This window comes from Podarcis gaigeae (genome assembly GCF_964106915.1).
Source record: "Podarcis gaigeae genome assembly, chromosome: 16".
Classification (NCBI taxonomy): Eukaryota; Metazoa; Chordata; class Lepidosauria; order Squamata; family Lacertidae; genus Podarcis; species Podarcis gaigeae.
In genome coordinates, this window is record NC_139693.1 from 20,342,457 (window position 1) to 20,355,908 (window position 13,452).

Consider the following 13,452-nt stretch of genomic DNA (forward strand, 5'->3'; position numbering starts at 1 on the left):
TTAACATAGAGGTGAACCTTTCTTCTGTACTCAGATACTGAACAGAAACCTGTGAGTCCCTATTGTGTGACCCTGCCAGATAGTTCCTTAATTCATTCTGTGTCAGAAACACAGTTTTTGCAGCTTACAGTAAAATAGACACTAGCATTCAGTTACAGTGAGTGTCTGTTTTCAGACTCCATGACAAACCATAGGTTGCCACGGTGCCTTTCCAGCTGTGGCTCCCTCCTTATGGAATGTTGTCCTCACATGCCTGCCCCCATCACTGGCTACTTTTAGGCACTGGACGAAAAATACTTCTTTTCATCCATCCTTTTGGCCTTTAGCTTGGAGAGTTTTAGAAACTGTGGTCTCTGTTAGTGGGTGGGATTTGTTAGACTGCTTTTTATGTATATCGGTCTTTTCAGCTTTTTTTGTTTTGTTTTGCTTTGGTTTGAATTTTTGTATTACATTATATTATAAGTCTCTTTGAGTTTACATTTAAAACAGTGTCTTAAGAAGTCCACTAAATAATAATATTAATGCTAACTGTAGTATAGAACTTGGTTTTAACTGATGGAGTTAGTATCCAGGCACCATGGTTTAGAGCTCCCTGCCTGTTTTCATTTTCTGTCTTCCCAACACTTTTATATCTTTCTTTCCTGTTCCTATTTCTTAATAGTATTTAGATACCAGTGTTCAAGTCAGTTTCCATCAATATAAAGCAATCAAATCAGTAAAAGTACTGTGAGAAGCAGACTGAAGTATGTTACAGTGTTTAAGTGCCATTTGAAGGCCCATGTCTGGCACCAAGAATTTATTGGGCATGGGTACCAGGTGAGTTTTCCTGGCTGTTCCTCTGGCCAGCATGTGAGATTTCCACCCTGAGAAGCTACAGTGACTTGGTTTACCACGTAGGGCAGTGGTTAGTACCTCCCGACACCAAGTGAGGTTAAACAGCCCAGTTGCATCATCACTGATAATTAAGTGTTTAGAGAGCATGCTTGTGAGCATTTGGAAGAACTGATCTTGGCGGCTATGAAATGGTTTGCGTTACAGTGGGAACACAGATCCGTGTTTGAGCTGGCAAGCTCTGGTGTGGAGCTTGAAGGCTTTCCTTTGCATTGCCTTGGTGTCTGATGACAGCCCACTTTGGAACCCAAACTGCTAGCTGATCCCTTTCTCCTTTGCTTGTGAATGGAGATAGCAAGAGAGTTGGAGATAAAATCAGTGAGAACAGACTATCAAGAGTCAAGCAAATTAGTTCTAGCATGCTAGTCCTGGCAAGAATGCATACAAAGTGTCAAGATAATGGGTTCATAACATTATCTAAATGCTTCCTGTGTTATCTAAACACTTTTCTGCATTGTGAATTTGTTATCTCAACACTCTGGATGCTAGTGAAGAAACAGGCTAATTTATATTCATAGGGAGGATCTTGGTGTTTGAATCTTATGGCTTCTGAAAGTTCTTGTACAGTTGCAGAATTTATTTGTAGGGTTGCAATTGATTACCTGGTCTGTTGGTTTTTTAGCTGGTGGGTTAGCATGTACAAATGGGTCCTGCCTTGATAGAAGATGAATTTAATCACTGGTACTACTGTACCACACTACTGGAGGGAGGGTGTGGGTCATTGTCACTTAAGATTTGTATTTATGAGTAGGGGAAAGAAAAGCAAAGAGCAAAAGGAGGAACTGTAGCTCTGTAGCAGACTGCATGGTTGAATCCCTGGCTCCTTAGAAAAGAAAAGAAAAGAAAAGAAAAGGATCAAGTACCAGGTGATTGGATAAATCTCTGCCAGAGACTCTAGAGTGCTGCTGCCAGTTAGGTTAGATCAGTGCAGTCCAACTTTTCATACCAAATGGGCCGCCGGAGTACTTTGACATGGAACCAGTGGGCTGCACACTGCCTTGTTGTTGGGACGAGCGGGGGGGGGGGGGGAGCAAGGCCAAAACGATGTCTCTCTCTCTCTCCCCCCCCCCCACTACTTTCCCAGAGCTGCCTCAGCAAGGTGCTGGGCTTTGGAAAGGAGGCGTGAGAGCTCTAAGAACCTGCCAGAGCCCTCACACCTCCTTACCAAAGCCAGTCTGTGCAAGGACTGGGCAGGGTGTCAAACGTTGCTATGGGCTGCCCAAAAAGGCCTTGAGGGCCAAACGCTGGACCACCCTTGGGTAGGTGGACTGATAGCCTGCCTAGTGTAAGGCAACTTTCCTGCATTGCTTATGAGAAAGATATATGTTCAGCCATTTATAAGTAAGTCCTAAATTGCAGTTGAAGAAGGGTCTGGTATTTGCAAAGGGGCTTCTGATGTGATTTTAAATCCTGCAGAATATTCTGTACTCTGGAGCATGTAATTCATGCATCTGAAGGAGAATTTTTTTATATATCTACTCATTCCCATTTCTTTTAAACAGTCTAAATACTGGGGTAGGAGAACTGAATATGAGTAAGCTGCAAGGTACAGGGTTATCCTCAAGAAGAACTTTCTTTAATGTATGCTATTAATGTTGTCCATAGCAAACACTCATGGAATATTGGTGTGCTCGGACTGCTATGTGTAGTGATCCTGTTTGCACCTCATATTTACAAAGGCGAGCATTCAGGGGCTATGAGCCATCTTAGTTTACCTTCTGGAGTTTTTCCTCCTAAAACAAGAAATCATCACAGTTAAATCATGTGCATGAAATTGTCTTGCCAGTTTTCCCTGCTTGTTTTCCAGCCTTGTAAGCTCTAGTCTGGAAAAGTGCCTGCCAGTATAAATGAGTCTTTTTAAGGTGCCAGGGGACTCTTTGTGTTGTTTCACCTGTGTAATTGTTTTGGTAAGAACATCTTCATAACATCTGAAGGATAATGTAGAGAAAGCACTGGAATGCCTTTCTATAAATACACAAATTTGAATACAAGAGTAGAACATGATTGGAGACATCTATCAGATAGCACAATCTGTTTTCCTTAAGCTGAGATAAAAATAGCTTATGAAAAGGAGTGTTAATGTCGGAAAGAAAGGGCTATTCTGATTTGAATATATATGTTCTTTGGCAGAGGTCTCCTCGTGCTAGAAATCCTAAAAGTGGGAAACATCAAAGTATATTTTAAAGCCTTAGTTGCATATGCTTTTTCTTCTTGAACCCTGGAGATTGAGAATCGGTGCAGCAGTCAGAACACGCCCCCCCTCCTGCCAGCTGTATTATTTATTAAAAGTAGCATAAGGTTCTAAATGGTACAGCAAGGTGCATATCTGGTGAAATGGATTTGCAGAAGCTTTCCAAATGAAGACATTATGCAGGATCCTCATTTGAACATAGAGGGATGTCTTTCCAAGCTGTGCTGCCTGAGAAACTTGAGGTGAGGCTTGGGGTCCCTTCCAACGCCACAATTCCACGATTCTATGTTGTGGAATAAAGCCATTCCATAAGAATTTCAGAATTGTTACTGCTGTGCTTATGATTGAGGAATAATTCAAAATTGCTCATTCGTCACGGAGCCATCGTTAGGTACAGACAGAGTAATGGGTCAAGTCTGCTTTAAAAAATAAAAATAAAAACAAAATCTTAAATTGTGATGTTGCAGCTTTTGAGTTTCTCCTTCCAGCCCTGTGACTTTATCTTTTTTGAGGGTGACTGAGTGATGTTTCACTTTGAGAGGAATAATGTCTTACAGTTTGATATGGCTGCACAGGACTATATATACTGACACAACATTTTATTTTAATTAAAAAGACTGAACACTGGTATGTTGATAAAGTGTGTCGCTGAAGAATGTAATCAAAAAGATATGAAACAGGGTGGGGTCCCTCGATCTGCATGGTTTTAAGTTTAAACTTGGAATAGGGAGTCTGGCCCAGTTTGGATGCTGTGTGTGTGTGTGTGTGTGTGTGTGTGTGTGTGTGTGTGTGTGTGGAGAACAGTATGTTAAGCATGTTTAATATCCTGGCCTCTTCAGTAGTTCATAACTATAGTATCCCAGGTTGGGCAAAATGGGAAACTATGGTTAATTTGAAGCTTCATGGTTTGATAGCTTGATGAGCAAAGGAGCTGCATGTGCAGGGAAATGGCGTATGTGTATCTCAGTTTATTAAGTCCAGATATGATCATCTGATTCAGCCAGTGTGTCCTCATCTTTATTTCCGTGCTAAGCACTGCAAGGGAGCCCTCTGGAGGAAGGCCAGGGGAGCTGCCACTGTAACATATGATTGGCTCATCAAATAAATTCTAGTTGAAGCAGTGTGTGTTGAAACCAACCACAGACATGCTGCAGCTATTCATAAGCAGGTTACTACTGGAGGTGCATACACCTTGAAGTGGAACACACACCTTTCCGCTTCCTTGTCTGTCATTCATGCATTTCTAAGCTACACTGAATGTGCTTATGAATGAATCTTACAGGATATTTTATGTAGTTTACCTTTTCATTGTGTGAATTCAGCCCTGAGGCTGGCTTTTACCAGGATGCCCATGCAAAATAACTTTCTCTGCCTGTATCTGTTTAAAACCCTTATCTCACCCAAAAGACCCACAAAGTGGTTTACAGCAACCATTAAAACACAACTTTGCATAAATACAAAGCAGAAGCATAACCCCACTGCAACAGAGATAGATAAAACCTATCAGAGTAGCAGGTATAAAATTCTGAGCAAAATTCCTGGTGAATATATGTTGTTGTTGTTGTTGGTGATGATGATTTTCACAATTCACATGAAGGTCAGCAAAATGGAGCCAGTTGAGTCTCTCTAGGGAAGGATTTTCAAAAACATAGTGCTCTCTGAGTATTCTCTGTTCTTGCCCCATCTCTCTTTGGTATATTCCTCTCCCTGTAGCTCTCTAATGCCTTCAGTATGACTGAAGACGGTGTATACTTCCACTCAAGGAGCAATGGGTTTCTGTTCAACCTGGCATGTCTCTGTGCTAAGACAAAAGTGTGGTAGGTTGTTATTTGTGACATGTTGTTTGCAGATGACACAAAAAACCTGGAAGTAAGTGTTCAGGTTTGCAAACTTTTCCCAGAAGTCGAAGGTGCTCTGTTTTGAGTGTTATACTTCCAGTTTGAGTGTTACACTTCTGTTTTGAGTGCTACACTGAGGTCTGTCTGTTTTTGCTATTTATTTTGAGTTTTTGTTTTTGCGGCTCTTTTTGTTTAGTTTTTGTGACTGTGTGGAACCCAGTTCAGCTACTGATTGATTGATTGTGTGTGTGACTTCAGTACATTGTTTATTGCTTTCATTTTATGGATCAACGGTCTTGTTAGATAGTAAAACTCATGTTAAATTGCTGTTTTAGGGTTTGTTTTTAAAAGTCTGGAATGGTTTAATCCATTTTGCATTACTTTCTATGGGAAAGCGTGCCTTGGTTTTGGAATGCTTTGGTTTTGGAACAGACTTTCAGAACGGATTAAGTTTGAGAAGCAAGGTACCACTGTACGTGCTGTGTCAGGAAGATTTTGGGCATCACATGGCCGGATAGTCTCTCAAACAGAAATGAGCTCATCCAAGCCCACATTTCCAGTATGTTTGCAGTTCTGTCTCAATGGCCTATGCTGGCTTGGTCATGTATGCAGAATGGAAGATAGCAGGATCCCAAGGGTGTGCTTTACAGAGAGCTAGCTTCAAGCACCAGGCCTGTTGGCAGACCTGCTCTGTGTTATCTGCAAACGTGGCATGAAAGTGGGAAACATTAACCCCACCATGTGGGAATCCCTGCAACCTTCCAACAGTTTGACTTCACCTCTGAACACTCCTTTCTGAGTGTTCTAGGTCTCCAGGAACATAAAGTGTTATGCTTTCAGTTTTAGGGTGGATTTAGATGTTATAAATAACATCCAAACAGAAAGTGGATGTGTGGAGTCACACCCACTTCTATTGTCTTGCTTCTTCTGATAAGGGAACTCGCACATCTTGAGCCTCAGTGTTTTCTCATGAGAAAAACTTGGCCTCATTCACATTCTGTGCACTAGGCATGCTCACACACCTCTGTCCTGTCCCTCCTTCTCAACTTTCCCTTCTCCCCAATGCCTTAACTTTCTCTTGTAGGGGAGTTGCTCCAGCCCTGTGATCATTTTGTTTGCCCTGTTCTGAACTTTTCCTAGCTCTACAAATCTTTCTTTGAGGTGAGGCAACTAGAGCTGTACACAGTATTTTTACAGCTGCTGCATCACTCACCATTTCACACTCCATTAGAGTATATCTGAAATAAGATTGGTTTTTTTGTTTTGTTTTTTACGTCAGTCTGCATCACTTCCACTTGCTTGCATTGAATTGCATTTGCCAATTTGCTGCCCACTCACCCATTTTGGAGAAATCCCTTTGGATCTCTTCACAACCCCCACCCCACCCAGCGTTCTAATCATTGCAAACCTGGCTACCTCACTTCCCACCCTAACTCTAGAAAATTTATGTACAAGTTAAAAGCAGAAATGCAATCTGATTCTTTTATAAATAATGGTTGTCCACAAAAAGCACTGGAGACGTATCTGTCTTTTTATTTATCTCTGTTGGAGTAATGATAGTATGATGCCTTTAGAGTTCTGTAATCAGAGTATAGGAGGGCAGGTTGGCAATCACTCTGGGCTCCAATGGATTTGACAGTATTTCTTTATCTCGCAAGCTTAAGAACTGTTGACATAAACAATGAACAAAGCAAACAATTCACAAGATCAAAATCAAACCACTGCTGATTATTTGACAGCATTATATTTCTTGAATCAGGAAATTAATGTCAATTAATGGTTGCTAGATGAATAGCAGTTTCTGTCAAAACTCTTTTTCTGTCCATGCCCCCCCCCGCATTCTCATATTTGTCCTTCCTTCCTTCCTCTCTCCCTTTTCTTTCTCTTCTCCCTCAGGTTTCGTTTCAGATTCTTCTCCACTCTGCTACTTTCGTCAGCCTTTCTTTCTCCACTCCTTCTCTCTTTGACATCCCCATCTCTTTTCTCCCTGTCCCCCATCTCTTGCCTTTTGCGCAGCTTGCATACTGAGGCTCTAGAGAAGAGGCAAAGCAAAAATGTAACACACTCTTTATATAGGTTGCATTGTACCTACACACATGCAGGTCGGCTGCCATGGGAATGCTCTAATCTGCTACTTCACGTGGCAGGCAGCAGCAGCCGCTCCTCACAAACTGACCTGCTGGGGACCCGGCAGAGGGTCCCATCCTTCCTCAAAGTGGATCTCCTTTTGTAGAATAGCTGCAGACATGTAGCTTGCTCTCTGAAGAATGTCCCTTCAGATTTGCTTGAGAGAAGGAGAACACCAGCCTTTCAGAGGCAGAGTTCAGGCTTCCTTCACAACAAAGTGAACAGGCCTGCAACTAAGGGCTTCAGTTCGTCCTCCTACAGTTCTGTACTGTTTCCTGCCAATGGATTTGCACCAGAGGTAAACAAGCCTTCAGGCTCCTGTTTGATATACCAGGCATGTGAGTATCAGGCTACAAATAATTCAGTGTCGCTGAACTTCCAGCTCGATGGGGCTTTGTTTTTAGTATTGTAAACTCCATTCATTGGAATAATACAGTATAAAAACACCCAGTAGAACTTAATTATTGTTTGGCTGCAATATCTGAATTGGGTCATATTGAAAGTAGGCATCACTAACTAAACTTTACCATTGTCCAGTTGTAAGTCATAAATACCGTACATTATGCTTGCAGTTCTGAGACATTAAACCATTCAACATTCTTTTGGGTAGGTTAAAAATATTGGCCTGGTCAAAAAGACTTTTTCAGCAAATCTTTCCTCCTTTAGTGATAGGATAATGTGTGGAAGCTTTAGTTTTACAATAAGGGTCAGCTGGTTAAACGGCTGTAGTGATTTGAAGAGTGGTCCACTAAATTATCCCAGTTGTTTGTTTTCTTTCATTCAAGCGTACTTGTGGGTTGGCTTGGGCAGTGCTTTTCTCTTAGAGCTGGGCTCTGTGCCAAAGGAAGCAACAAGGATCAAAGGCACGGTCATGAGTGATTCAACAGAAATCAGCTGATCCGAAATCTCTTTCACTTTGGGAAACTTTGCCCAGAAGCAACTTTTCTTTACAACTAAGCAATGCCACACTTCCCCTTTAGCTAAGAGTGCAGGGAACCCACCCTTCTGCTATTCTCAGGGGCAGAGTTGTGAGGCAGTGCCATCTCCTCTCCACCTGCATATAAAGCCAATTACGTTGCCTTCTGAGAAACGCTGGGGTGTCCTAGTGTTTCCCTCACACTGCCTTTATTCACTTGGCAGCCGTTGTGTGGAAGACCCAGGAGTATTGTCTTCTCTTTGGGAGCTAAGCAGTTTCAATGGGAGCTAGAATAAAGTAGAAGAGGGCTCGCTAGTGTTACTGAGTTATGAATAACATCTAAAGCATCTAAAATACCCAGTATGGCAAAGGTATCTTTGAGTTTTCTAGTGACTGTTGGGATTGTTCAGCAGTTGTTGGCTGAACAATAAAGAAATGATCAGAGCTGCATGTACTAGGTACCTGGCTTAGGGTGCTCGATAGCCCAACAAGCATCTTGCCCCTCCAGCCAGTAGTGAAGCAGACAAAATCTGGTGCCTTAGCATATGCTATCAACACTGTCCCTGTGGTACCAGAGCAGCCCTGTTTCTGTTCAACAACTAAGTTGAAGAGATTTGTTCTGAAAACTACTATTGTTGCTGGAAGTTGATGAAATGCATGCTTCATAGCCAGGGCTGCGCTGACCGTGCTCTTAAAAGAGAGAGAGAGAGCAAGATCAGAAGAATCTTCATTTGCATTAGCCACTAGCCACAGCAATAAAATAAAATGTACTGAAGATAGAGGTAAAAACTTAACTATACAAAATACATTTTGGAGGTTTACATCAATAATCAAATAATAGATCTTATTCTGATTGCCCTCGCTAAAAACCTTGCAGTTTTTGCTGTCACCTGATCATCTTGATCTGCTAGAAGAAAGGAATTTAGAACTCTTTAAAAATGCCCTTATTTTAATGGGGCAGGTGCTCCCTGTTTTGCAACACGCCTTTTTTTGTGAAGGGATTTGATTGTGGTTAAAGCAGTAAAACCTTGTTCATGTTCTTTATTGTGATTTGTTTTGAGGCATGAGCTTTAGTTTGCAGCAGCTCCATCTCTCGTGTGAAGTCTTGTGAAGACAATGTATGATGTCTTGATCAGCAGATACAGGTTCCTTTTCACTACGTGCTTCTCTGGTTTTTCAGCAGGGAAGGGCTTGATGTTTCTGCCACTTATGATGGAGATGAAAGTGTGTTCACACCCATGCAAGCACCATGTGTTGTAGTTTCTGTTCCAGCAAGATCCATGGAATCTCTGTTGCCATTCTCTGAAGCATTGATCCCAGGATTAAACAACCTTTTGTCATGTTTCCCTCTTCTCTCTTACTTTCAGTGAGCATTTGTCCTGCGCCTTCACATTCTTCCTTCATGGGGAGTGCAATGTGTGTACAAGTGTGGAGATCGTCCAGCACCAACCAATATATCTGATCAGTGAGGAGCATCTCCACATGGCTCAGTCTTCCCCTATGCCATTCCAAGGTAGGTGTCCTATGTGCGTGTCTTCTTGTAATCTGGAGCAACTTTTTTCAAATAAGTTTTACTAAATTTTCAAAAAAATAATAATAATCACATAGACATTCCAGTACATAATAATTTTTCTTTTGTTTTATTGACTTCCCATTCCATTTTCCATGGTGTTTTTTCCTCTCCCCCTTGCTGCACCCCATCTCCCCTCTCTTATATCACTGGACGTGGGTGGTGCTGTGGTCTAAACCACTGAGCCTCTTAGGCTTGCTGATCAGAAGGTCAGTGATTCCAATCCCCGCGATGGGGTGAGCTCCCATTGCTCTGTCCCAGCACTTGCCAACCTAGCAGTTCAAAAGCTATGCCAGTGCAAGTAGATAAATAGGTACCACTGCGGCAGGAAGGTAAACAGCGTTTTCGTGTGCTCTGGTTTCTGTCATGGTGCTCAATTGTGCCAGAAGCGGTTTAGTCATGCTGGCCACATGACCCGGAAAGCTGTCTGTGGACAAACACTGGCTCTGTTGGTCTGAAAGCGAGATGAGCGCCACAATAGTCTGAAAAAGGCTTCTATTTTTCCATGAAGCAATCATTGTTAAGTTCACTTATTTTAACTGTTAGCTTTGCTGATTCAGCATAGTCCATCACTTGTGTAAAACCTTATCCTGGCTTAATGTAAATGCACGGGCTCTCTGAGGGGAGAATGCAACCATTTTGCCCCTCCTCCCTTTACTCCTCTGCTGTGGTGCACTAAGCTTAGGATCTCCTCCAAACCCTGGCTCACTGTTTAGCTCTGCTTCACAAATCATGGGTTGTATGCCATTGTTACAAACCTTGGTTTCCTCTTGTGGTTAATCTGGAGAGAGTTAAACCCTGAGCCCATGTTTAGGTGACATGGTGTATGTAGCACAGTAGCAGAATGACAGGAGGAGGAACAAAGCAGCCACAAACCCTCCTGGAGCCTGGATGCTTACATGTAAATGCTAAACCATGGTTTGGCATAGCATGATGGGCAAACTAGGCTAATTGATTGAATGATAAGAATAGTGCACTGGTTTTTGAGCACATGACCTGTATTTATAAACCCTTCCTAGAACTTTAGCTTGGTGACAGACAGCGCTAAAGCTCAGTAGCTGCTTTAAGAAACTAGTCCTTTTAAGCCTCAGCTCTGATGGGCCCCTGTGTGTGAGTATTGATATTAACGGAAGGTCCCCCTTCTTCATTTTAATAGATGTCTTGAGTACCTTCTGTGCTATTCACTGTTGGATGACTCCACCTTCAGTGTGTTCCTTTCCTTTCCCACCTTCAAATATCTGCTTTAATTGGACTTAATGTGAGCTTTTAATTTGCCACATGGTGGACTTTCGTAAATTGGTGATTTAAATTACCCTCACCCCCCAGGTTTAAATGAAGTTTTCTATTTGTTAATTAATATATTTCCTGAAGAGGTGTGTGCACTAATTGGTTGTTGTAACAATTAACAAATATCGGTCTGAAACTAAGTAGAACATTTTTACTATCTAGGAGTAAATCCATGTCTTCTGGCCATGCAGCTTGCATCCTTTTGCACTAAAGGATTATATCTGCCTAGCGAGACAAAGGAGTCAATTGTGAAATAATGAATTTCTGTTTGACTGTTTCTGTACAGACACTTTAGGCAGGATCACTTAATTCAAGATGAGGGCCATAGTCCAGCAGAGTTAAACGTGCTTAAGCATTGCCTACCTAATAGGAAAGGGCTAGTTATTATTGTTTGCACCATTTTTTTTTCTAATGAAAAGGAATGCACATGTCCAAGCTCTTCGTTAGGCAATTTTAAATATTCTTAATTTGCTACAAAATGCCAGATTGTTTTCAAAAGAGGTGTTCAATATAATTGATGCAGTGGCGTTTCTTTTACCTCTTCGTTTACCTTTTTTGCTGTAGAATATAAAGTTCAGCAGCTGTTTAGTCCTCGAGGCTCCTATATGAATAAAATTGTTTACAGAGCTGAATGCCTTGCTTTGCTGGGTAGTGGGATGTCAGCAATGTGTCTGGTGCTGTACAAACTGCAAAACATTTTTAAAAGTTGTTGCCTGAAAACCATTCATAGGTGATAAGTTTACAAATGGGGTTGAATAAACAGGGAAGCAAGGAAGAGAGAGAGAGAAATTAAAAGTATATTTAAAATGACAAGGAATGCTTCTAAAATGATTGAATAAGTTTGCGGGAGGGGGGGAGGAATTTATAGAACAGCTAGAAGGAAAAAGGTTTTCAGAAGAGTATTGAAACTAGAAGTGGAGGATGCATTGTACATTGCCTCGAGCTCCTCGAAGGAAAGGCAGGATAAAAATGTAGCATGTAAATAAATATTTTCTGCCTTGGGTTCCATGGCAGCACAGAGGTCAGATGTTAATGTAACTAAATAAATAAATTAAACTTATAAAGGAAGCCTCAGCAAGAGAACTGGGATATGGAGATGTTTTAAAAATGGGGGCATTCTAGAATGAATAAAAGAGATCAGAGATGAAGAATGAAAGCTGTAGAAGTGGACAGGCCAGGAAATGAGGGAGGAGACATCCAATTAGCATGCAATTAATTAATTAGCATGTGATTTGCATGAAAGGCTAGTTGCCAAGCTACAGCTGGAGGACGGATCGTCCTTACTCTATAATCTTCTTACTCCAGAGTTATCCCCAGATTTAAATCCTTAAACTCAGTGGCCTTAAAAACATCAAATGATCTTAAATAATGACACTTGAGGAGGAAAACACTTAATTAATTTGAGCTGCGTCTTCTTTACTATCACATTTTTAAATCTCTCTGCTTTCCACAGCTGAGAGGACAACATGCTCTGAGAGTCTCAATGCTGCACAGAGTACTTTGAGGTCCTTAACAGAACATTCTTTGGCCAGGTTTCCAAGGTTTAGGAGCCAATTTTAAATTGAATTGACAACAATATATATACATTTGGACAGAATTAAAACATGCTTCTTCCCCACAATCCCCAAGCCAAAATACGTCTAATTTGTGTGTGTGTTTATGAGCTGTGTATAGTAAGAAGCTACTTATTAGGGCAACATTTTGGTTGTATTATTATTACCGTATTTTTCGCCCTATAGGACGCACTTTCCCCCCTCCAAAAATGAAGGGGAAATGTGTGTGCGTCCTATGGGGCAAATGCAGGCTTTCGCTGAAGCCTGGAGAGCGAGAGGGGTCGGTGCGCACTTCACACTGGTCTCCCAAGGGTTGCACAGAGCTGCCTGCAGTTCCGGGCTTCGCGCAGCTCTGTGCAACCCTAGGGAGCCCGGTGCGAAGTTGCGCCGGTCTCCCGAGGGTTGCGCAGAGCTGCCTGCATTCTGAAGCCTGGGGCGCGCTGAAGAGTGCGTCCGGGCTTCGCGCAGCTCTCCGCAAGCCTGGGGACACCGGCATGAATTCTCGCCGGGCTCCCTAGGCTTGCAGATAGCAGGCCTGTTCTGGCTGCTGGGGTCGGGGGAAGCTTGGGTTTCCCCCGTGCCAGCCCCTGGGGGGGAAATAATTTCCCCCCCCCTTTATTTCCCCGCCAAAAAAACTAGGTGCGTCCTATGGGGCGAAAAATACGGTGTTGGTGTTGTTGTTGTTGTTGTTGTTGTTATAATACCACCCTTCATCCATAGATCCCAGGGCAGTTCACAGTTCCTGGAAAGTAAGCCCCATGGAGTAGTGGGGCTGACTTCAGAGTAAATTTGTTTATGCTATTGCAATGTGTGCTGGGGCCTGAGGTGAGGCTGTATGCTGAACTATCTTTTTGTTTTCTTTCCCCCCTTGTTTTATCAGTGCTGATAAGCCCTTATGGCTTAAGTGGTACATTAACGGGCCAAGCATACAAGATGTCAGACCCAGCAACCCGGAAGCTAATTGAGGAGTGGCAGTATTTTTACCCAATGGTGTTGAAGAAGAAAGAGAACTTGAAAGAGGAGGAACTGGGATATGATGACGATTTTCCGGTGGCAGTAGAAGTCATAGTTGGTAAGGT

At 42.2% G+C, this 13,452-nt stretch overlaps 1 protein-coding gene across 2 annotated transcripts in view; it reads left to right on the forward strand.

The window, feature by feature from the left end:
- MED13L (mediator complex subunit 13L) overlaps nt 1-13,452 on the forward strand; it is a 163,703-nt gene that overhangs the window by 93,524 nt on the left and 56,727 nt on the right. For both annotated transcript variants that reach the window (XM_083716794.1, XM_083716795.1), the window contains exons 5-6: nt 9,331-9,476; nt 13,254-13,445. In XM_083716794.1, the coding sequence (XP_083572920.1) occupies nt 9,331-9,476; nt 13,254-13,445 (338 nt within the window). The remainder of the gene's footprint in view (nt 1-9,330; nt 9,477-13,253; nt 13,446-13,452) is intronic.